At 49.0% G+C, this 22,645-nt stretch overlaps 2 protein-coding genes across 2 annotated transcripts in view; both read right to left on the bottom strand.

The window, feature by feature from the left end:
- The window catches only part of frem2a (FRAS1 related extracellular matrix 2a), a 41,454-nt gene extending 33,571 nt beyond the window's left edge, over nucleotides 1-7,883 (bottom strand). The window contains exons 1-2 of the mRNA XM_057054744.1: nucleotides 2,698-7,883; nucleotides 478-567 (exon numbers count right to left, since the gene is read on the bottom strand). Of these exons, the coding sequence (XP_056910724.1) occupies nucleotides 478-567; nucleotides 2,698-7,666 (5,059 nt within the window). The 5' untranslated portion in view covers nucleotides 7,667-7,883. The remainder of the gene's footprint in view (nucleotides 1-477; nucleotides 568-2,697) is intronic.
- Nucleotides 7,884-14,132: 6,249 nt separating this feature from the next.
- Nucleotides 14,133-19,034, bottom strand: ufm1 (ubiquitin-fold modifier 1). The gene is made up of 6 exons (XM_057055161.1): nucleotides 18,903-19,034; nucleotides 18,746-18,802; nucleotides 16,914-16,971; nucleotides 15,634-15,673; nucleotides 15,368-15,400; nucleotides 14,133-14,492 (listed from the first exon to the last, which is right to left on the bottom strand). Coding segments are annotated over exons 1-6 (264 nt in total). The 5' UTR covers nucleotides 18,905-19,034; the 3' UTR covers nucleotides 14,133-14,418.
- Nucleotides 19,035-22,645: the final 3,611 nt, after the last annotated feature.

The following is a 22,645-nucleotide window of genomic DNA, read 5'->3' as shown; positions in this document are numbered from 1 at the left end:
GGCCGTCGCTTCAGAAGGTGGCAAATGGTCAGTAAAAAAGCTAAAGTTGGTGGAAATGTCGCACATGTAAAACTGACAGACGATGGGTTTCCATCTGAGGTCTCATCTCACCTGAAATATAAATTAAGACATTTAAAGACACTTCCCCTGGATCGATCAACAAAATGGAGTGACTGGGGGTCGGCGATGCTCCTCGGATCAGGAGTCCATCACAAGGATTTTGTCTGATGAGGAACTCTGACATCTTCCCTCAGAAACTCGGTGAGAGGAGATGAGTTACAGATCCACCCGAGGAGACGAGTGGAAAGGTTACCCAGACAATTCCACGCAGAGAAAGTGGCAGGTTTGATCTTCACCTCAGCCAATTTGTATCTTTTAACATTTGGAAATGTCATTTGGCAGCATGCTTGAGACCTTTGGGTCCAGCTGGAGTGAAGCCTAAAAAAGGGAACCCCGACGGAAGCGTGAAGGTCTTACCGTTGTCTTCGACGGAGAAGTGGAAGAGGTCAGAGGTGGCGTTTTCCTCGTTCCGTAGCACGTAGCAGATGTTGAGGTCGTCCATGTCCGCTGTAAAGCATCGTTACGTTAGACCACAGCAGATCATAAGCAGCAGATCATTTGTTGTACGTGCTGGTAAAATTGGGGCATTTTAAGATGAAGGTGAAACGTCACTGAGATAAAATCTTAAGTGGCGGCTTTGCTTCGGTTCAAAGCCGACAGGTGGATAAATTACACATCGCCCTTGTCCCGACCGCAGGTGTGTTTCCCAATACATTTGCTGCTTAAGCTTCCAGATCACAGAGCGCCTCAAACACACTTTGAAGCTGCAGAATGGCTTTGACGAGCGCTCTCTCAAGCTGTTGCTCAAAGACGGAAGCTGCCTCCCGTCCGCCGCTGTGCCGACAGGTCGGAGTGTCGCCGAGCGCCAACCACCTTTCAGTCCTCACGCTCTCGGTTCTTCCGTGTCAACGGAACAGAAACCAGGTGACAGCCCATCTTTTAATGACAGATGGGGATAAGAATGTTAAAAACAGGACGGCGGTGGGCACGCAGGCTCCAGCAGCTGTTTTCCTGCCTTCTCTGAATTACAGGGCTGCAGCGTACCCCCCCCCCCCCCCCAAAAAAAGATAATTCTCCAGTAGAGTCTTTAGTGGCAGAGCAGAGAAAAGAAAAATCATCTAGGCTGTGAAAGGGCTTAGCCCCTGTGAATCACCCCCTTCAATAATAGATGTCAAAGAAGGGAGGTTCATAAAAGTATAAACCCCCGTCTCCTAGTGAGGGTATATATTCTGGCTGCCCAGGGTGGCACCCTGTCATCTTCACCTCCATCGCCCCTTCTATCAGGGTCCGTAAAACACGCACTCTGTCCGTGATGACATCATTTCTCCCTCACATTTGTGTTTGTCCTACACAATGGCTGCGTATCGATCCGACTGTAAAGAGGAGGCAGAAAACAAATGTTCTCCGGAGGGCCCTGACACCGGCTTGAACCCAAGGACCTTGCAAATATAGAGCCAACACGGTGGACCTGAGCCATTCTCCTCATCAAATATTTAGGGGCTTCCTCATGGGAAGTGCCCTGGAAATAAGATGAGTAAATAAAGAGCGAGCGGTTGCCTCTTGGCCCTGACGGATTCCTCCTGACAGTCCTCTTTGCTCTCTCGCTCCCGTCTCCTCATCTCTTCCCTCCCTCACATGCCACCTACCACCCCACTTTCCTCCCATCTCATTTGCACCTCCGTCCCCTTTGCTTGCCACCCCCCCCGCGCTCACCTCATCGTGCCCTCTGTTGTCACAGACGCACAGTTGTTCCCCAGAAGAGTCCATATTTCCAGCAGGGTTCCGCTTTCTCAGCTGTGTTTATGCTTTTGCCCAAACTGTGGCAGAAGCAGGTGAATTTCCTTACTTGTTCGTGTAATTGCCCCAGCGGGGTGTGAAGCGGAGCGCTGATTGCGGCGCTGTAAAACTCAATCAGTGGCATTGTTCTCTCAAACCCGAGTTTTCCAAAAACAAATATGCTGACATGAAAATTCACAGTCCAGCCGGCAGGAAAACGTGGCAACTGACCTGGACGAGATCGGACCAGGTCAGACCGTCAGAGTGCTCAAATGCCAGCCTGTCACCGGAAGCTCCGCTCTGACCTTTTCCCATGATCCTTTACTCTTGTCCCGCTTCATTTAACAAACCACCGGCGAGAACATCAGATGTGAACGTCTCCCGAGAGACGCGGAACTGATAAATTATTCATCCCTCACCGTCTACCGTCGTTGCACCAAACATCAGCCTCCAACTTCGGTCGGCTAATTATGATTTGATGAGCCGAGCCCGTCTAAATCAGGCCCACAAATTAACTATTGAAATCTCCAATCCTGCACTTATCACACACATGAATAATTATTACTCCATATATTAAGAAAAATCTGTGAAATGTTAATTAAAACTTGCAGTTTTTTTCTTCTCAGGTTAAGGAGCAGCACATTTCACATTGGGGTATGTATTTTTTCTAATTATATAGCAATTAGCGCCACCTTGAGTTATCAAAAAAGCACCCTTAGCAAAGCAAAAAAAGAAACAAAATAAAGTCATAATAATGGAAGGTCAGAATAAGTGTTGTCCGGATAAACAAACCCTACAAATATCTGAAAACGGTCATTTTGTCAGCCACATTGATGGTACAAGAGCGTGACCAGGGCTTACCTTGGCTAAAGGTGTCGATGGAGTTGTTGCCTCGTCCCATGTTAGCGATGTAGCCGTGTTTAGGCTGGCTGGTGATGTGGAACACCAAGGACGCAGGCTTGCTGTCTCTGTCCTCTGCTCGCAGCACTTTGGAGGTGATGGGGAACCCCAGGTGACCCACGGACAGAGTCTTCAGAGTGGTAGCACCTTTATTCACTACGATCTGAGGGACGCCGTTGTCAAATCCGACGATGGTGATTTTCACGGTCTGAGGGCGCCTGGTTTCAAACACAGTGTCGGGGAAGACGTAGAACTCGGAGTGTGTGCCGTCTGTGACCGTGAATGAAAAGGAGTCCTGGAAGGACTCGCTTCCGTCGTGCTTGTAGCTGATGAGGTTCTCATTGAGGTCTTGTTTGGTGAAGCTGGTTATGGGCCAGGAGCTGTTGTAGAGGAGTTTACCATGAACGGGCAGCTGTGTGACAGTGAACCTCAGCAGCTCCTCATCCGTGTCTTGATCCTCCGCAGTGAGTTCAAATGGAGTGATCAGCTTCACCTGCCCCTCTGTGACAACTAAACTGTTGACAGTCACTACAGGTTTCTTATTGTCCACGTCCACAATGGAGACTCGGAATGTTCTGAAAATGGGATTGAAGCCATCGGTGACTTCAAACTCAAAGCTGTCCATTTTCACCTCGTCGTCTGAGGTGTGGATGTAGTAAATCTTACTGCCGGCCAGCTGGAGTTGAGTAAAGGACACAATTGGAATCCCGGGACTGTCCGTACACTCCAGGTGGCCTCTGACCGGGGCCCTCGTGATGGTGAAGGCTAAGTGCTCGTCGGGGCTGTTGAGGTCAGTGGTGCTGAGCAGATCAGTGGTTAAAGTCGCTCTGCCCCCTTCTCTCAAAGACACGCCTTTGCTGACCACATCGGGAAACACGGCGTCGATGCTGCCGATGGTGACGTAGAAGTAGCGGTCGATCAGCGGGTTTATGCCGTCTGTGACGTCAAATTTGATCAGGTCTCGGACGCCCTCCTGACCGCTGTGAGCGTACGACATCAGCCCCGCGTCGACCTCGGCCTGTGTGAAATTCATGCCGAGCGTGATGTTCTGCAGGGCTCCAGACCAGGCTTTCCTCTGCAGGAGGCCCTGGCCAGGCCCGAAGCGGACCACATATGCAAGCGTGCCGTCGTCGGAATCTAAATCTGTTGCTTTTAGCACTTTGTTGTTTATCTCTTTGGTCTCTCCAATTTCTACCTCCAGCCCGTCGTTGATGAGCATTCTGGGCGTCTCGTCGTCAACGGCGATGATCATAACCGTTGCGGTCTTCTGCACAGAGAACTTTCCATCAGTCAGAGTGACACCAAAGCTGTCTTCCGTTGTCTCCGAATCGTCGTGCTCATAAACAATACTCGACGCTTCTCTAATCTGCTCTAAGGTGAAATTGCTCACGGAAACAGAACCAGTGGGCAGCTGGTTTAAAATGGCGCCGTGTTTGGGAGGCTTAGAGATGATAAACATCAGCTCCTCGGGTGGAATATCCACATCTGCCCCGTTGAGGATCGGAGTATCGATGACAACGTTCATGCCCTCCATGACCACGATCTCCCTCACGTAGATTTCTGGCTTTTCATCATTGGCTGCTATTATAATAACGGGGAAAAAGTTCTTTTCAGAGAAATTGATGCCGTCAGAGCAGCGGAACGTGAACCTGTCCTCCACCGGCTCCACGCCTTTGTGAATGCTCTGCACATAGTAAACATTCCGCTCCCTGATGTCTCGAATGGTGAAAGCACTGATAGCGGTTCCCGATCGCGATTTCTCTGAGCCCGGGGCGGGCGATGCGTTCTCTACATAGCCGGCCGTGGGCTGGACGATGATTGTGCAGAGGATATCATCCACCGGAGTATCGCTATCATCAGCGTTCAAGTGCTCAGGGCCGATGGTGGATTTCTGCCCTTCGATGACACTGAACTGAATTCCCACTCCCACCTCGGGGGCCTGGCTGTCAACAGGAAGCACGGTGACCTGAACGTGCACCCCGTTGACCTTGTTGCCGCCCACCGTCCAGTCGTCAGACATGTCTGTGAGGGTCAAGTTGAAGCCGTCCCGCTGAGTGGTGAGACCGATCTCCCCGCCGGTGTGCGCGTACACGACCACGCCGTTGATGATATCCGCCTGCGTGAAGCTGGCAGCAGGCGCTCCTTTCACTAGTATTTCCCCCAGGACCGGAGGGTCCTCCACAATAAAGGTCAGCTGCAGGTCATCTGTGTCGTCGTCGCGGCCCTGGATGACATGACTCGTGATTTCTGTGGCCCCGTTTTCCAGCACATCCATGTGGGAGCCGATGGTCCCGGCGGGCAGGCTGATGGTCGGCGCCTCGTCGTCAACGGGCTTCACGCTAACTTTGACCGTCACAGTCACCACATGAATTCCGTCGCTCACATCCAGTTGGAATTCGTCGCTGGCGGCCTCGTCCCCCCCGTGGCTGTACGATACCCTCCCTCCCGTTATGTCCGCGAGGCCGAACAGCCCTTTCCTCTCCAGGTCAGTGAAGGCGACCTGCACCCGGCCGTGTTTGGGTGGCTGACTGAGAGTGAAGCTAATCCGCCCGTCCTGTGTGTCCAGGTCTGTGGCGTCCAGCTCAGCACTGCTGATGATGTGCGTGCTGCGCTCAGACACCGTGAAGCCTGTGTTGGTGATCTGGGGGGGTTTGTTGTTGACGGGTTGCAGGTAGATGGTGAAATCTCCCTCCGCGCTGTTGCCGGCTGTGTCTTCGACGGTGTAACGGAACTGTGCGATGTGGGGTGTGATCCCGAGCTCCACATCCGGGGGGCTGTAGGAGATTTTATGATGGTTGATCTGAGCTTGCGTGAACTCCGTGACCTCTCTTCTGGGGTCGTCAGTCAGAACCAAAGAACCGAACGCCACCGGATTGTTCTCGTCTGTGTCCGTGGGGGGCTGGATTACTGTGTACTTGAGGTCACGATCCTCAGAATCCAAATCAGTGTAGCGTAGAACTTCTTTGCTGAAGTGAGTGAGCTTAAACTCCTGAACGGTCGTCTGCAGAGTGGTGCCAGGGAACAGCTCAGGGGGAACGTCGTCGATGGGCAGAATCCGAACCACAAACACGTTCTCTCCCGACTCATTCGGGGGGTCGTTGTCATCCCGAACTTTGAAAGCAAACTGATCCATGATGGTGTCTGAGTTGTGAGGGCCCGTGTGCTTGTAAAACAACTTCCCCTCTGTGATATCCTTCTGAAGCCACTCCCTCACCTCTTTCTCATACATTTCATCCTCAGCATTGAACTTCCAGGACGACGGGTCCTCCGGAGCGTCGGACTGCCTCAGCAGCACTGTGCCAACGTTAGAAAAAGGAGGGATGACGGTAAATTGAATCGTCGAGTCCTCCGAGTCAATATCAGCTGCACTGAGCATGAGCGGAGAAACGGGCATCATCTGGTTCTTGAACAGCACCAGGCCGGTGTTGGCGTTTATGATCGGCGGCTCGTCGTCAGTGGGAACGATCGTAATGGGGAAGAGGAATTCTACTTCATTTTTACCGTCAGACATCATGAACACAATGTTGTCGCTGTACGTGTCGCTGCCGTCGTGCTGATACACAACGGCTCCAGCATCGAGGTCGTCCGGCGTGAAGAATTTCCTTTGGGAGCCCAGAACCAGGAGGTCCCCGTGCCGCAGCCCCTCCACCACCGTGATGCTGACGGCGTCCAGGTTGTCCTCGTCACTGATCTCCAGATTGTGGGCGCTGAACAGCGGCCGTGACTGGCCCTCGTAGAGCAGCTGACCGGTGTTGCGCGTCACCACAGGCGCCAGGGAGTTCATCGGCTTCACCACTATCATGAAGGCGAAGGGGTCTGAGACGGCCCCGTCTGTGTCCACCACCTGAAACTCCAGCTGGAAAATTCTCTCGGTGTCCGAGTCCAGCGAGGGGGGCTTGTAAGCGATTTTCAGATGGCGCAGGTCTCTCTGATAGAAGGACGTGATGGGGAGGTTTCTGTCATCGGTGCTGACGATGTAGCCCTCCTCATAAGACAAGGGAGAGGTGATGTTGAAAATGAGCTCGTCTGGGTCCGACTCAGCATCGTCAGCAGCCAGCATGTCAGGGGTGAGAGCAGTCATGACGAACTGGCTGATCTCCATCATCATCATGGACACAAAGCTGGGCTTCGGAGGGCTGTTTTCGTCTCCCTCCTGGATGCGAACCATGAGGTGGAAATACTCCTGTTTCAGGAGGTTTCCCTCCTTGTCATGCAGCTGCACCACCATGGGAACGTAGTCCCTGTTGGGAGACTTGTGCTCAAACGTGTGCTCGTAGCGAATGCCAGCCCGGGTGAATTCGCCACAGTCCATCATTTCGGAAAGTTTCCCCCCGCCGATGAGCCGCCCGTACCTGGGCAGCGCGCTCCCGCTGGACAGAGAGGCCACCTGGCACTTCTGCAGGTCTCTGTCATAAGTGAACTCTAAAACCTTCCTATCGAGCGGGCCGCTGGTTCCGCGCAGCTGACCGACGACCAGGGGCATGTTCTTGGTGAGTAACTCAAGCTGCGTAAACATGACTTCAACCTCCATCATGAACGGGATGACAACGGTCTCCGCGTGCGCGTCATACCTGAGCTGCAGCCGCACTCTGTCCCTCGCCGGACTTCTCGATCCGAAGTGGGAGTAAGTCACGTCGCTGGGGCCGAAATCACACGCAAACTTTTTGGGATGGAGGTGCCCCGGTCTCTGTAGGAGCGGCTCTTCCAGGACGGTGATGCTGCATCGGTCCCCCGGCTGCGTCTGAAGCACCAGATCATTGATTGGATCGACGAAGACCGATCTCCCGAACGGCACGCGGATTCCGTTGTTGGCCACCAATATCGCGTCTTCTGACAGTTCGGATCTCAGCGCGTAAAACAATCCGGTGCTGTCGGGCTGAGAGGACGCGACGCCCGTCACTGACAACCACAACAGAAGTCCGTGCAACATCTTGCGTGAAATCCGGGAAATCCTGCGGTTCTTCTGACTCGAGGAGCGAAGTGCAAATCCCCCGGAATGTGGAGAGTCTGGCTGTCCGCACGGCGGCGTCCGCGCACGAGTCCGCTCCGAGACGCACTCGGCGAGAAAAGCGCGCAGGAGTTTTAACTTCAGCCCCCCGGAGCCTGCGTAAAGGCAACACCGCCCACCGTTGCGCGCATTGGGGGGGATTTGGCGAGGGGTTGTAACCCCCAGTCTGATCACCAATAGGTAGTCGGGCTGGCAGCCACGGGGGGGGGGGGGGGGGCGGAGGGGCGGAGACTGGAGGAAGGGAACTATTTAAAGTAAAAAAAAAAAAAAATCACGCCGAATAATAGCAGTTAATTATATGAGCTATGAACGAAATGGGGAAAAGAGGTCTTTTGAAAAGCACTTAAGTTTAAGTTTGAATTAAAGTGTCATCATGCAAATTCACTCCTTTGGTGAGAATGAGAACTGGTTAATGATTGTTGTTTATTAATGTGGCAATTATGAGGGAAAACAGAGGAAAAAGTCATGATCAGGCTCTGGTCGTAAGGTAGCAGCCAAGGACACGTTCATAAATATGAGCTAAATAAAGTCCTACATTCGCCCATTTTTGTAGATCCTACACTTGATTGTGTGGCGAGCAAACGCCTCGGAAATGTGCTGACCTTCCCTCAGGCCAGACAGAAACAGAGCACATGTTCTATTATCCAGCAGCTCGGAGGGAGAGTGACCCTGCCTGTCCGAGCTGATCAATAAATGCTGATGGAAGAAGGAAAGAGTCCATCCAAAAATAATGCTCACAGCCCAAGCGTTCCAGTGTGGAACACACTCAGGAGACAAAAGCATCCGTCTTGTTGGACCTCAGGGTGCCGAGGGAAGAGCCGCAGTGGCTCACGTCTTTCAAGGCCGAGATGCAGAGGAACGGACTCTCCGCACTTCCACCACGGAAACAACGTGATCTCCGCTCCGACCCCCCCACCCAGAAAACATTATATAAACATTATGCAAAAACACGGGGCGCAGGATCTTATTGGGATGGAGCATCTGCTTTGTGAACATCTAACATTTCAAACTAGTGTAATTGAAGCAAATTCATTGGACGGAATCTTCAATTGCCCACAAAACTGGTGGCAAACATGAATATTTGAAAAGTTTCCCACTGGCCTCAAAGACTCTCAAATCTTCATACATAAGCCGGAGCCTGAGAAGCGCTGCGAGGGACTACTTTTTTGTTCTTGACTCACCACCACCCACGTTTAAAATGCTAGGTGATTAGAAGGCCCCCACTGCCTTGTCATTTCAGCCCCGGACCTCCAGCTGCCGTACGCTCCGTACCGGCTGCAACATTCTTGTTTCCTGATGTTGTATGAGAGAAAGTGGGCGTCAGTGAGTCGGGCAGGTTAAAGTCTGACTGTAAGATGGAGTTCTGGTGCGTCTGTGGCACGATTAGAGGCCGATAAATGATGAAAACACGATGGGCTCTTGTTTACAAGTGATTCCCTGTCTTATCCATAGATGTTTATTCCACAGAGATGTCGTTCTGGCCTCCAGCTGACTAATTAGTGCCGGAGCTGCAGTTTGGTGACCACCTACCAGGCACATGGGAGCCCTTTGGAAGTCCGGCCTCAGATTCATGACATATTCATACGATGCGAGATGGGGCTGGTTCCACACGCCAGCTGCACGGCTCTGATAAGGCCTCACGTGGAGATTCTGGGGCTGGTGCCGATGGTGCGTTCGAAAGATTCCAAACTGTGCCGTAATGAGACAGCGCCGGAGCCAGGCGTCCCTTTGATTGCCACATTTGCATGAAATCCTGGCAGAGGCGTTCTGGGTTTATCATGAAATGGAGACATTTAGTGTCGAGTTGGACCCTCGCGAAGCCGGTTAATAATTAGAGAGGAGGACACCAAAGCAGTTTTGTCTTGGTCAGTGAGACATTAATGATGAGGAAAGGCCTCGGGACTCTTGTTTACTGTGGTTAGCAGGAGCACTAACCAAAAAACAAGCTCCCCTTGATGGAGAACACTGCTGAGCGCTCCCTCGCCGGGATAAGGAGGCGCAGATTTGGATTTGAGATGATGGCAGCTGCTTCAATATAGCCTATGGATAGCTTTGGACATTTCAGCAGAAGTTAAAGGGCTGGTTCAGCAGGAAAGGTGGGTGGACACCAGCGTGCGTACGGCCCCACAGCTGCATTTGCTGATGCACCACAAGACTTTAGTGCAGCTGTGGAGGTGAACGCAGCTCTGAGCCGCAGCACAATCGTGGGTATTTATGCTACATCGGTCACGCCGTCCCCGTCGCTCCACTGGAAAAGTGACGGGTCGAGGTGATCAGCTTCAGATTTTTAGGTGAAGTGTCCCGTTATTTTCTAAATCCCTAAATTCATTTTAGGCGAATGTTTGGCCAGGTGCTCGCTCCCCCAGCAGGACGAGAGGAGCGCCCTTCCTCTCAGCCCGTCCTCGCTGTCAGGTGCAAACCGACCTGTTGCTTCACGAGGGAGCACAGAAGCAGAAGCTCCGCCTTCAAAACCACCGATTTCAGCACTCTGCAGAACCAACCTGCAATTACCTCACGTCTGGGTCAGCAACCCCCCCCCCCCCCCCCCCCCCCCACACACACACACACACACACACACACACACACACACAGACACAGACACATTCCCATCTGGTCCACCTTTGTTCCTATATTACAGTCGAGGCAAAAGCAGCCATTCACGGGACAAACCAGGAGCTCTTTCTGCAACCAGCAACTGGGCCTGGCCGCTGCTCTGTAATCACAACACAACGAGCGTGTGAGTCCTACACAAAGTGCCGTCCTGGGGGGCGTTTGCTGTGGTGAAACTGCCCGTTTGTTCCTGTGTCGCGCTCATTTGCATCACAGATCACAGCGCGGCTGCAGGCTCGGCCTCCCGTTGGCCAACAGGACGATTATCCTGAATCAGAGCAGAATTGTGTAAATCTGTGAGAATCACAAGAACGAACCTGCTTTCACTGAATCGACCGCTTTTGAAAAACATTGGAGCCAGAATTCCGTTTTCTGACGGGATCGCTGTTGCGGGTTTGCAGAGTCCCGTGTTTTCCAGGGGTGTATTTGGGAGGAGGCTGAGAACTGTTAGGAGCTAATGACTTGTTTACAGCCTGCGTGTGAAAGCTTTCCTGGCTGCTTGGCTCCGTGACATGCCCCCTAACCGAGCCGTATTCTCTCTCTTTCATACGATTTCACAGATGTGATGAGGCTAATAAGGAACGAGACTGCCACACTCCATCACACATCAGAAAAAGCCCCCAGCCCTGCAGGAGACGTGTCACTTTTCTGCAGTTGTCGTCAGCTCCTTCGGCTTGTTGGAGGTGAGCAGATACATTTAGCCCTAAACTTCAGAAAGAATCAAATTTGGCACAAAACTTTTGATGCGCGTTAATGAGCAAAACAGCAATAGCATAAAGAATTTAACAGATGGATTCTAACAATATAAAGGCAATGGGAAATAAACACGTTTGTGCTATACGTGTATGCAGCAATAACTCCTATTAAAAAGTGGATCTTTTAAAATAAAATACTGCCCCCTGGTGGCAGAACGAGGCAGCAGCAGTCCAGGAAACAACAAGCGTTTCATGAAATCGAATGCAGTGAGTTGTTCACTTGAGCTGGGATTTGGCTCAGGAGCGATTGATCCACCGCTTTTGATCAAGGTTAATTAATCAAGGTGTAGCGCCTTTCAGCTCATGCAGGAGCCCCCTCCCCTGCAGGGATAATGACACACATTAAAGAAAAAGGCTCCCCTCTTCAGCGGGTCATTTCCAGCTGTCACGGAGGAGAGGGCAGCTGGGGAGAGCGTTAGCACCCATGTGGAGCAGAGGCGCTTCTGCTCCAGCAAACACCTGCTGACGCACCTGATCGTTCTCATCAAGATGGGTTTTTGGCCTCTTTCTCAGTTTTGCTTTTCTTCTAGAGACAATTCTGCGACGTCTCATCGGTTTGAGTCTCTATGGCAGCACACGTCGGGTTGCACCCTGAAATAATTCTGCTTTTTCCATCTAAACAGAACTTAAACCGCAAAACGGAGACTGGTTGTCCCTCAAATGCACTCTCCAGTGTTTTATTAAGTCTCCCGTGGGGCTTAAAAACATTAGGAGGCTGCAGAAAAGGAGAGAAGGAGGATTATAAAAGATTAGCTGCAGGACTGCCTCAACAGATTTGAGAGACCACTTCACTCAGAGAAACTGTGGAGCGGCCCGACTTCCAGCGCTTTGAAAACTTGAGTTCGTGACGTCATCGCCCAGGACAGCAGATGAATCCGATCCTTTATACACGTAGTCTCACGTGACGTGTTCAATTAAAATACTTTATAATATGACCCTGCCAAAGATTAATAGTGTCAGTTCGAACAATAATAGTTTCACTCCTTCCACAGGCGACATTGTTGTGTGTTGAGTGGAGCATCTAACATGAGGGATCCAGTTGGGATCTGAGATCCTCCCAAAGCTTCACTCGATCCCGCGATAATTGATGGCTGCTGTTACAGATTACGGCCAAAAGGGGGCAGAATTGGGCCACGCCATTCAATTGCGTGTTAACACCCGACTGCCTGGAAGGTTCCGGCTCATTTGGGCCACAGTCGGGAATGCACACGCACTCTCCTCTGCACGCGCACTCTCCTCTGCACGCGCACTCTCCTCTGCACGCATGCTGCGGTGAAATGGGTGAAAATGAGTCGCTGGAAGGGCAGGAAGAGGCCAACCGTCTTCCGTGTCTTCCACATTTCCTTATCAGCTTGAGTGACCTGTAGAGGTGGTTGTTATCTGCGCGTGTCCGCGAAGAACGTCCAGATCTCATTTTAGATTGGTTGCTGGTAATGGGGGGCCAAAGAGGGGGGGCGGGGTCAAAGAGGGGGGAGTTTATCAGCCGAAGAGTGTGAGAAAAGAGACCGTGATTGGGCTATCTTTGACGTACACACACAAATACACAAATACAGACATAAAAGATTTCTGTTCAATACTCACACACACACACACACACACACACACAGAAACAGACTCAAACCCTCATATTTATGTCTTTGTGAAGACTTTCATAGACATAATTACCCATCTAACCTCTGACCTGAACCATCCCAACGAAGCCTCTAACACTAACGCACTTTAACCTCAACCCTCACACCCACCTTCACACACACACACCAACACTCTCTTTCACACACACACGCACATACACACACCCTCACACCCACATATGCACCTTCACACACACACAAACACATAAACACTCTCTTTCACACACACACGCACATACACACACCCTCACACCCGCATATGCACCCTCACAAACACAGACACAACCCCCCCCCCCCCCCCCCCCCCCCCCCACACACACACACACAAAGACCCAGCTGGTCATGATTATAACTCACTCAGCTTTAAATAGCTTTAACACCTTAAACTGATTAAAGTCACCACTTTTCTTCATACAGTAAAAATCAGAGCGAGTGACGCGTCTGTCGTTCATATTTTATCATGGTCTCCACCCGCGCTGCACCCGCAGAAAAGAGTGAAATCTTCCAGAAACGACCGTTTACTGGCACAATCTCTGCCTCCATTTGTCATCTGCCCCCCGCCCCCCCCCCCACTCTGAGTCCAGCCCCCCAGCAGACGGAGGCCTCTCAGCCTCCAGCATGTCTGCAGGATCTTCGCCAGAGCGGAGGCACCACTCCATTTAGAACCTCTGACACGAGGCTTCAGGGGATGATGAAGTGTTCAGCTCCTCTGCTGCAGGTGCAGACGTGATGCACCTGAGGAGCTGGTGCCTCTGCGTCCCAGCTGATGAGCTCAGGCGCCCTCACATCACGGGCCGTCTTCCTACGCTGCTGCTCGCAGACATTAAATATCAACGCTTGTTACTTCACTAAGTGTGAAAGTAGTGTGAAATTCTAATTTCATGCCTAAAGAGCACAAAATCCCAGCCTGGGATGGGATGAGGCGACTTGATTTTGAGTTTTCAAACGTCCCTTTTATGTGCAAATGCAAACGTGGCGTTCTTTAAAAATAGCACACACACACACACACACACACCAGCTCCGGCTCACACACACCATTAACCCCAAAGACATTTTTGTCCACAGAGAAATGATTTAAAGCATCCGTGATGGTGATTAATGGCAGCGCGTCCTCATTCATCAGTGAGAACTTAAAGGTTCCATCCACCACTTCCTGTTGCCATGATTTAGTGCGGACGGGATTAATCTGGCTGATTCACCTGCGTTTCCAATGTTTCCTCCATTTATAAGCATTGAGCATCTATTGCACATTATTCTGTAACATTTAAGGTGCATCTTTGAATGACGGTTGCTTATTAATGCTAATTAAATGTTGAAACCTGCCTATTGTGAACACACTAGAAAGAATAAAGACTTTAAAGCCACATTTAGAGGAGACAAACACTCACGGAACACTGGCACGAGCACTTGTCTGATTTATTTCACACACAGAAACTCGTAACTGCTGCAGCCATTTGTTGAATGTAGGTGAAATATCTCCCAGGATGCATCTGTGTCTGCGGACATTAATTGCCAAAATCCTCTGGGTGCCGTTGGCGTCTTTGCGCTGGTTTGTGGCAGTGAGACGGGAGTGAAGGGGGCTGAGGAGCTCCTGTGAGGATCCAGATGGTGAATCTGCTGTGGTGGTTCTGCTGCACGTCTGTGGCGGGTGAGTCACTGCCGGGGGGGAAGCGCCGCCTCAGGCTCCCTGTCCTCCCACTCTGTCTCTGGGAATGATGCGCAGCTCCGAGCCGTGTTTTAGGAACACGTTCCCTGTGAAGACGAGACACCGCATCACGCTAAGATCACAGTCTAATGGAGGGTGTCGCTGCCGTGGCGGCGGCGGCGGCGGCGGCGGCGCCGGTCCCTCCGACATCAGCCCCATCTGACACCTTAACCTCGCTGCAGGTCTGAAAGGATTAAAGGCGGAGCCTGTTGCTGCCTCTACGGCCCCTTTGCTGATATATGATGATGTAGCGCCGCTATATTGTGACTTCCCCTCTTCCCCGGCGCCGCGCTGCAGCCTGACGGAGGGGGCGGAGCCGACGCTGCTCATGGCAGCTCTGATAAAGGCTCGTCGCCTCTGGTCACAGCAGGCGTCGCCGTCCCGCTCTCACGGGAACGCCGGCAGCTCTGTGAGCGGTCCTTGTCGAGGACGCCGCCTTACATAAGAAGCTACGCGTTAAATATAAACCTCGGGGAACCACGAGGGAGGCGGCGCAGCGAGGGATTCGCCGAAGTCACGGTTGAGGATCTTCCTGTTTAAAATCCCACATTTGGGATCCTCTAATGTTCAGGAATGGCTAAACACCATTCGCACGCTTCCAAGAGTGAGAGGAGAGCGGAGCCTGGTCAGAGGCCCCCAACCAGCGTTTCCTGGTTTCCATGGTTAAATATTGGAGCTTGGCCGAGCACTCGCACGGTCCCACGTGCACGGCGTGAATTCCCTCCCACGCGTGGGATCATTGGGAGAATAAAAATGACGGAAGCTGAACTGTAAATAAAGAATTGCGTCACTGGCGTGTGATGTTTATACTCGGAGCAAGAGGCCCTCTCCTTGGGAGCAACGAGCTCCCTCTTTAGAGCCTTTTAAACGGCTCCTGGGGTAAAAACCTGCGGAGCCTTTCTGGGAACGGCGGGAGCCTCACCTGCCGTCTGGGCGGGGTTAATGCCGATCCCATCTGCGTGGGGACAGAAAGTAAAGCACGTCACTGTCATGCAAATGAGCAGCAGAGAAATGACATCATCAGAGCCGCTATGGGCGATGCGTAACGAGCTCGTGCTGACTAACGAGACGAGCGGGCCGCGAGGTTCATCGTGGTCGAGTCTGACAGACGTCATCGACGGCCCGTCCACGTTTATACGGAGTAAACGAGCTGCTAAACGAGAAAAGAGCCGTTTTTCATCCACTCACCATTTGTTATTATTGCACTGGTGGCCGACGGCACCTTGAACTGTTCCAGGGAGAGAGAGAAACAGCACAGGTGAGGTCACGGATGACTGGGGAGAGACTGGGGGGGGGGGGCTCTGCTCGGGGTTCTGGAGGGAGATCACTCAGCCTGCTCTCTGAATGTCCTACAGCACGTGGGTTTAGCAGAGACTGGGGGGGGGTCTGTCCCCAGGGAGAGATTAGCACCGCGGCGTCGCCCAAACAGTCGGAGCCCTGAAAATACGACATTCTTCACTCTGCACGAGGAAAAGTGGCACTAACTTTGGTCGGTGCCGAGGCTGCTCCTTTGGACAAAACTAATGACTACTAACTAACTAACTAACTAACTAACTAACTAATGATCACTAATGACCACGTGACCTCTGCCAGATGTGAGAGCATCAACATCTGCGCTGATGTGTGAAATCAAGCAAAACTACTGCAAATCACAACATCTGACAGCAGCACAGCAGCCTGCAGGACCTGTCCTGGCAGATGTTATTACTACAGTTATTACTACAGTTATTACTGTAATTATTACTGCAATTATTACTGTAATTATTACTACAATTATTACTACAGTTATTACTGTAATTATTACTATAATTATTACTGCAATTATTACTACAATAATTACTGTAATTATAACAACAATTATTACTGTAATTATTACCGTAATTATTACTGTAATTATTACTACAATAATTACTGTAATTATTACTGTAATTATTACTGTAATTATTATCGTAATTATTACTGTAATTATTACTACAATAATTACTGTAATTATAACAACAATTATTACTGTAATTATTACTGTAATTATTACTACAATAATTACTGTAATTATTACTACAATAATTACTGTAATTATTACTATAGCTATTACTACAATTATTACTATACTTATTACTATAATTATGCATCATTATTGTCACAGTGGTGATTAAAAACGTCGTTAGAGCTCTAGAAGAAAGGAAAATAGCACTTTTTGCCAAACAATCAACAGGAACAAAAGAAAAAGCTGAAATCTTTCAGAATAAAGTCGACTGGATCTGCGTTCTCCTCTACACAGTATCCAACATTATGGGATGGCCTAAATCTCTGGTAGAAAGCAGACGAAGCAACAGAAAAGGATTCTGTGTCTCTGTCGGACACTTTTCCTGGGAGTCGGGGGCTAATTCAGGCTAATTCAGGCTAATTCAGGCTAATTCAGGCTAGCCCCAACCCTAATGTTGATGTGATGGAACAAAGGCGACGCTCACCTCCTCGGCTGCGAACTTCAGCACGGCGGTGAACGGCGTGCTCTCCGGGACGCTCAGTCTGCCGCAACACAAAAGTCATTCAGCTCTTATTCTAGTCCCAACTTCCATTTGGCTGTTGACAGCAGGAATGTCGCAGTTTTAAGCATCATTTTAGCAGAGCAGGAAGGTTTTTACTCATAGAAAACATCAGCTTCACGTTTCTGTTAGTGACGACAAGTTTGACAAACTTCCTGTTCACTATTCCACAGAGCACTTTTTCCATTCCTATAAAATACAGGACACAAACACAAAAATAGATTTTGCCGACATAAAAGCAGGAACATTGCGAAAGTCGGACATAAACCTGGAAGAAAGCTAATAGAAAAGGAGACGGGATGCCTTCAGACAACAGCTGAACCATTACGGTCAGCACATTCCCCCTGAAAACAGACGCTGGTGATCGGTTTCCTGTCCTGCAGAACCATTCCGTTTCTCTACGAGGCACCAGGCATCGACTCATTCGGAGCAGCAAGGAGAATTACAGCAAAAATGAAACGTTCATTTCTTTGGAATGGATCATATTTTCTGGAGAAAAACATTAATGTCGACTTGTGCATGACTGACGCTCCCAGGCCATTTTATTAGGTCTCCTGGTTTTGGCTAATCAGCAGCAGCAGAAGAACACACAGGTGCCACTCAGCTAATAACAGCTAATAACGACTAATAACGGCTAATAACGGCTAATAACGGCTAATAACGGCTAATAACAGCTGATGAGTCTGCAACTTTCAGTTTGCCGGCTCAGAATTTGGTGTAAAGCACATAAACGTGTAGATCCATGCTGCCTTGTATCACCAGTTCAGGCTGCTAGTGGTGGTGTCACGGTGTTAAAAAGATAAGTGGATCCATTTCCCCAGAAATGGTACGTCGTGGATTCATCAAAGCCAAAACTTGATATTTTATATGATGGTTTTATATGATGGACGTTTGGTGCAGAGAAGCAGCCTGTGACACCAAACCAGCTCGTCCAGCAGCATTTCATGGCACAGGATCTGGTGATCGTGTTGGCGCACCACCAGCGAGTGTAAAGGCTGATGTTTGGATGCCATTTCACATCTCCAGCACGTGGAGACGAGCGATCCGCGAGACATCAGCCTAGCTGAGCATGCTGCATACCGGTCACGAAGCTCGAGTCATCTCAAACCGCCTTCTGGAACATGACAATGATTAACTCCAGTGGTCTCTAAAGTCACCAGAGTGGGATCCAATAGATCACCTACGGGATCAGGGAACACCGTGTCCAGACGGACCAACATCTCTGAGGAATGTTTCCAACAACTTATTCAAAGTGCCACAAAGAATTTTAGCAGTTCTAAAGGCAAAAGGGTTCTAAACCCTTTTCTAATAAAGTGGCCAGTCAGCGTATTTGGCTGTTCACGTTACATGTGCACGTAGTTCTTAAACACCATGAATACTGGGTTATAGAACAGCACAATGAACATATAGAATCAAGATTTAAAAAACCTAAAGGTACATTTTCATTCCTGTTGAACTTACCAATTATGTGGGAAATGTATTCTGACTGTTTTAGTCTTAATTAATTTAGTAGTTGTTACATGTCTGCTTCTCTGTGTAATGATAATCACGACATTTTCTGTTTTTTCTGATTTAATTTAAATGCTAACAGATGTTAGCTCACAAAGAGCTGAAAATACACATAACATTTAGGGATAGAATGAGCATAACAGGTGTACGATTGACAATAGTCAACAATGTTAATTAAATAAAGACAGAAGAAGAAGAAGCAGCAGCAGCAGCAGAAGAAGAGGCGCCACTGCGCTGTCAATGCTTACACTTTGTAAGGCAGCCGCGGGTCCGACGTCAGCGTGATTTTAAACGTTACTTTAGACCTGAAACAGAAAATATATCATATTATTACAAGTCAAGGACTGGTCATTAACACGCTGTATATTTGGAAAGAATTGATGCAAAATAACGGAATAAACCCACATTTTTAAAGCGAGCCGGCGCCACTTGCTGTCTGTTTATGAACACCCGGAAGTCCGAAGGACCCGAATGTACACGTCATCCTTTCCGCTGTATTTTATATTGTTCTCAAGCGTTTTATGTGTTACATTTTCTGCGCTTTCAAAAAGTCTGTTTTAGTAGAAAACCTCCTTTTATATATAAGGTACAGATTATAAATAGTTTTAATAAATGTCAGGCGCTGTACGGAACGACTGATCATTACCGTAAAGATGTACAAAAGGCGCAGTCACAGATTTGTAGCTTGCGTGTTCTGCCATATACTTTACCACGCAAATGTGTTTTTATTTTCTTTCCCCCTCCTTCCAGCAGGTTAAGTGAGCAATTCAAATGTGACTTACATCTTTTTCATAAATCTAAATATAAGTGGTTCAAGCAGTTTCGATTTCTAACTTTGAGCTTATTTCAATAAAACTTTGAATACGACAAAGGTAATTGTGAAATTTTGGGGGAAAAAATTATAAAGAATACTTTTATGACCTGAAAGTATAAAATATATTACCCTTTAGGAAAATCAATTTTGGATTCCCTTTCACTTACTAAAAACTAAACTGTATCAAGAAAACACTGCCAAAGGGATGCGATGCCATTAAAGCTTGGGAATTGTTACAGACTTTACAGGAATATTAAATTTAATCAATTAGTTTGGTCAATAGCAAGAAAAAAAATGAAGACAGAACTAATGACAACATTTGCAACTGATCCCATAGAAATGATCCCTAAACCAGCACTTCTCCGAGAGGTTGATGATGTGATGTATACAATCATGGCAGAGAAAGAAATCTGCTAAAAGTTCCACAAGCTCGAATGTACAGTTTAGTCATCAGCGATGGATAAAAGAAAAATGGATGGCGTTCTACAGCCACATGAAAAAGGGATGCAGAACACTGTAAACATCACCCAAAGCACACATAACATACAATATAGAGGATATAAACATCTAACTAATGAGTGTACTGCCACGCTTATATGGGCAAACACATGCAAATACTTGGAGAATGTGTGTAAATGAACATCCACAACATTGGTGGATCTAAAACAAAAAGAGGATAAAAGAACTCGTCATGGAAAGAGGACTTGATAAGGAATCCAGGACTGATTTTGAAATGATCCAATATGGGTTTTACAGCTTCTCCTTGTTGCCCACCTCTTCCACTTCTGTGAGATTTAACATCGAGACTTGTGCTCTAAATGAAGAAGGAGGTTTTAAACGGCTGAAAATGGCTGCAGACACTGATTCACAAGTTCAAAGAGGAAAAAGAATTAGTCCTTAACAAAAGTGCAGAAGGCCCTCATTACTTGGCTCTAAAACCAGCGCTTCAATAAGCAGCTGAATAGATTAAAATCAGGTGTGGAGTCAGAGGAAACAGGAGCTGCAGCTCCATTTCTGCCTGCATTCATTTGCTCTTCTTCCCCTCTTCGCCCCTGGAGCCTCATCTTCAGCGCTTCATGCATATCTGGATCTCAGCCTCATGGCTGTGGTACAGGGTGATCTCAACAGTCAATTCCCAATTCAGCATCATTTTCCTTCAGTGGTGTGAAAATTGTGAACGTCCTGCCCCCCCCCCCCCATCCCCAGAGAACCATCCCTGGCTTTATACCAAGGCCACCTTTGTCCTGATTGAAAAGGTCAATCAAGGACTATTTGGCTGGAGCAGTAAAAATAGTGAAACAATCACAAGAAATAGAACCATCATGCTGAGCCAGAGAAAATAAAAAGCCAGCAGAGCAGAGCCTGCAGGATAAAAACACCAGTGGAGGAGTCTGGGACTTACAAACGCAGGCTCTATTTATATGTAGGACACTCTGTTGCTACAAATAATGCTCTGCAACACCCCCTCAGTAATTCCTTTGATTCCTCCAAGTTGCAGGATTTATGTGCCTCTTTTGATCCAGACAGTTGCAGGCTGATACAGTCGGTACACAAGCAGCTTTAAACAGAGACGTTGCCATGTGACAAACGTGCATTATTGTTCGATTTGAACCACTAAAGTGTGATTGCTCTGTATATTTCCTCTCTCTGCACTGCTACAGTAAGGAGCCTTCTACATCACCACAGCAGCTGCTGGAGTTAAGCCTCAGTCTGAAGCCTGGAGTCTTCACGAAGACCCTGGAGCTCCAAAGCAGAAGGAGAATAAAGGGCAGTGTTCATTAAACTGTGGCGGATGGGAGGTGATGGCCTCTCTCACGCACTCACACGCACGTGTGTGTGTGTGTGTGTGCACGCACGTGCGTGTGCACGCGTGCTACCATTACCTTTCCACGCGCTCCACATTCTGTAGACTTATCTTCTGTAACTCTATATTGCTGGAAATGTTCCGTCTGATTTCCTGCATTGATCAACTGCAGGATGATGCAACACTAATTAATCTCATTAAATTTGAGTGTTGCAATCGAAACAGCTGCTACTGAAGCCAATGAAGCATTGCAAAGAATGATTGTGACGAGCATTTCCAACCACTGCTCATCCATAAGAAAAGGTAACCTTGTGTGAGGAGGTTATTATAATAATCAGTGTAAAAGATTATGGAGAGATAACACTTGTGCCATTCTCTAATATTTACTCACTTTGCATAATCCCCTGGCTGCTGAGTTCTAATTAAATTCCTGCAGAGGAATAATTTGCCCTGGTCCTGTAAAGACAGAGAGGGCAGAGCAAACAAAGCTGCTTCTGCAGAGCCTCCAAACTTTACCCTGGGGGGGGGGGGGGGCAATGTCAGAGTTACAGGACGCGTTCATCTTTTAGGAAAAGAGGAAAAGAAACATTTTCACAGCGTTTAACAGTGTTATTACTTTTGAAATGCAATGATTTGTCATTTAATTAATTAAAATCCGCTAAAATCTGTTGATGCGTGACAGGCTGATTCACCCAGTGTGTGTGTGTGTGTGTGTGTGGTGTGTGTGTGTGTGTGTGTGTGTGTAATGATGCTGCTGGGTATCATTTGCACGGACACACGGGTTATCGGGACCCAGGAGGTTTGTCAACGTTAAAAGGAGACTCGGCTGAGAGCCGTCCATTTTAATTACATGCTTCACTCAGTCCGGATCAATGTGAAGGAGCTGGCGGGGGGGGGGGGGGGCAGTTAGAGGACAAGCAGGGGTGGAAAGTGTCTGGGGTAAAAATATGTTGTTTGTGTTCACTTACATGTTTTTCAGTGGTCACTTTGATTGATGACAAGACAAAAGCATCGATGGGATCAATGTTGTCTTTCATTTATTCCTCCGTCCTCCATCTCTGGTTCATCTCTGACAGATTCAGCCCCCCCTTGCCTCCCCCCCCCCCCCCCCCCCCCCACGTCTCTCCTCAGAGATCGGGGCTGAATATGCTGCTGACAGTTAAAGCCACATCTTTGCCGGTGTTTCCTCCTCCAAGCCTCCAAAGGGGAGCGAAGTGCCTGTCGGGGAATCGATACAAATACGAGCATCACATGTGGCCAGCAGCACTCTGAGGTTGGGAGCAGCAGCACAAATCCCACAAATTGATCATTATGATTACCAACCCTTCCAACTCAGACGTGCAGGTGCGTGTGTGTAGAGAGAGCAGTTGGCAGGGGGTGTGTGTCCCTCAGCTGTCCACACACACCACAGACGATGGAACCCTCAGCACTGATCAGGCTGCTCGCTGCCTCGCTGCCACCGTCCCAAACACAAGGATTCGAGTAGCGATCCTTGGTGGAGCTCTTCCTTGTGCAGCCTTTATCCGAACC

Source organism: Takifugu flavidus, chromosome 14, assembly GCF_003711565.1.
Source record: "Takifugu flavidus isolate HTHZ2018 chromosome 14, ASM371156v2, whole genome shotgun sequence".
Classification (NCBI taxonomy): domain Eukaryota; kingdom Metazoa; phylum Chordata; class Actinopteri; order Tetraodontiformes; family Tetraodontidae; genus Takifugu; species Takifugu flavidus.
Note: the sequence above shows the minus strand (reverse complement) of the source record. Positions and strands in the feature narration are given on the sequence as shown.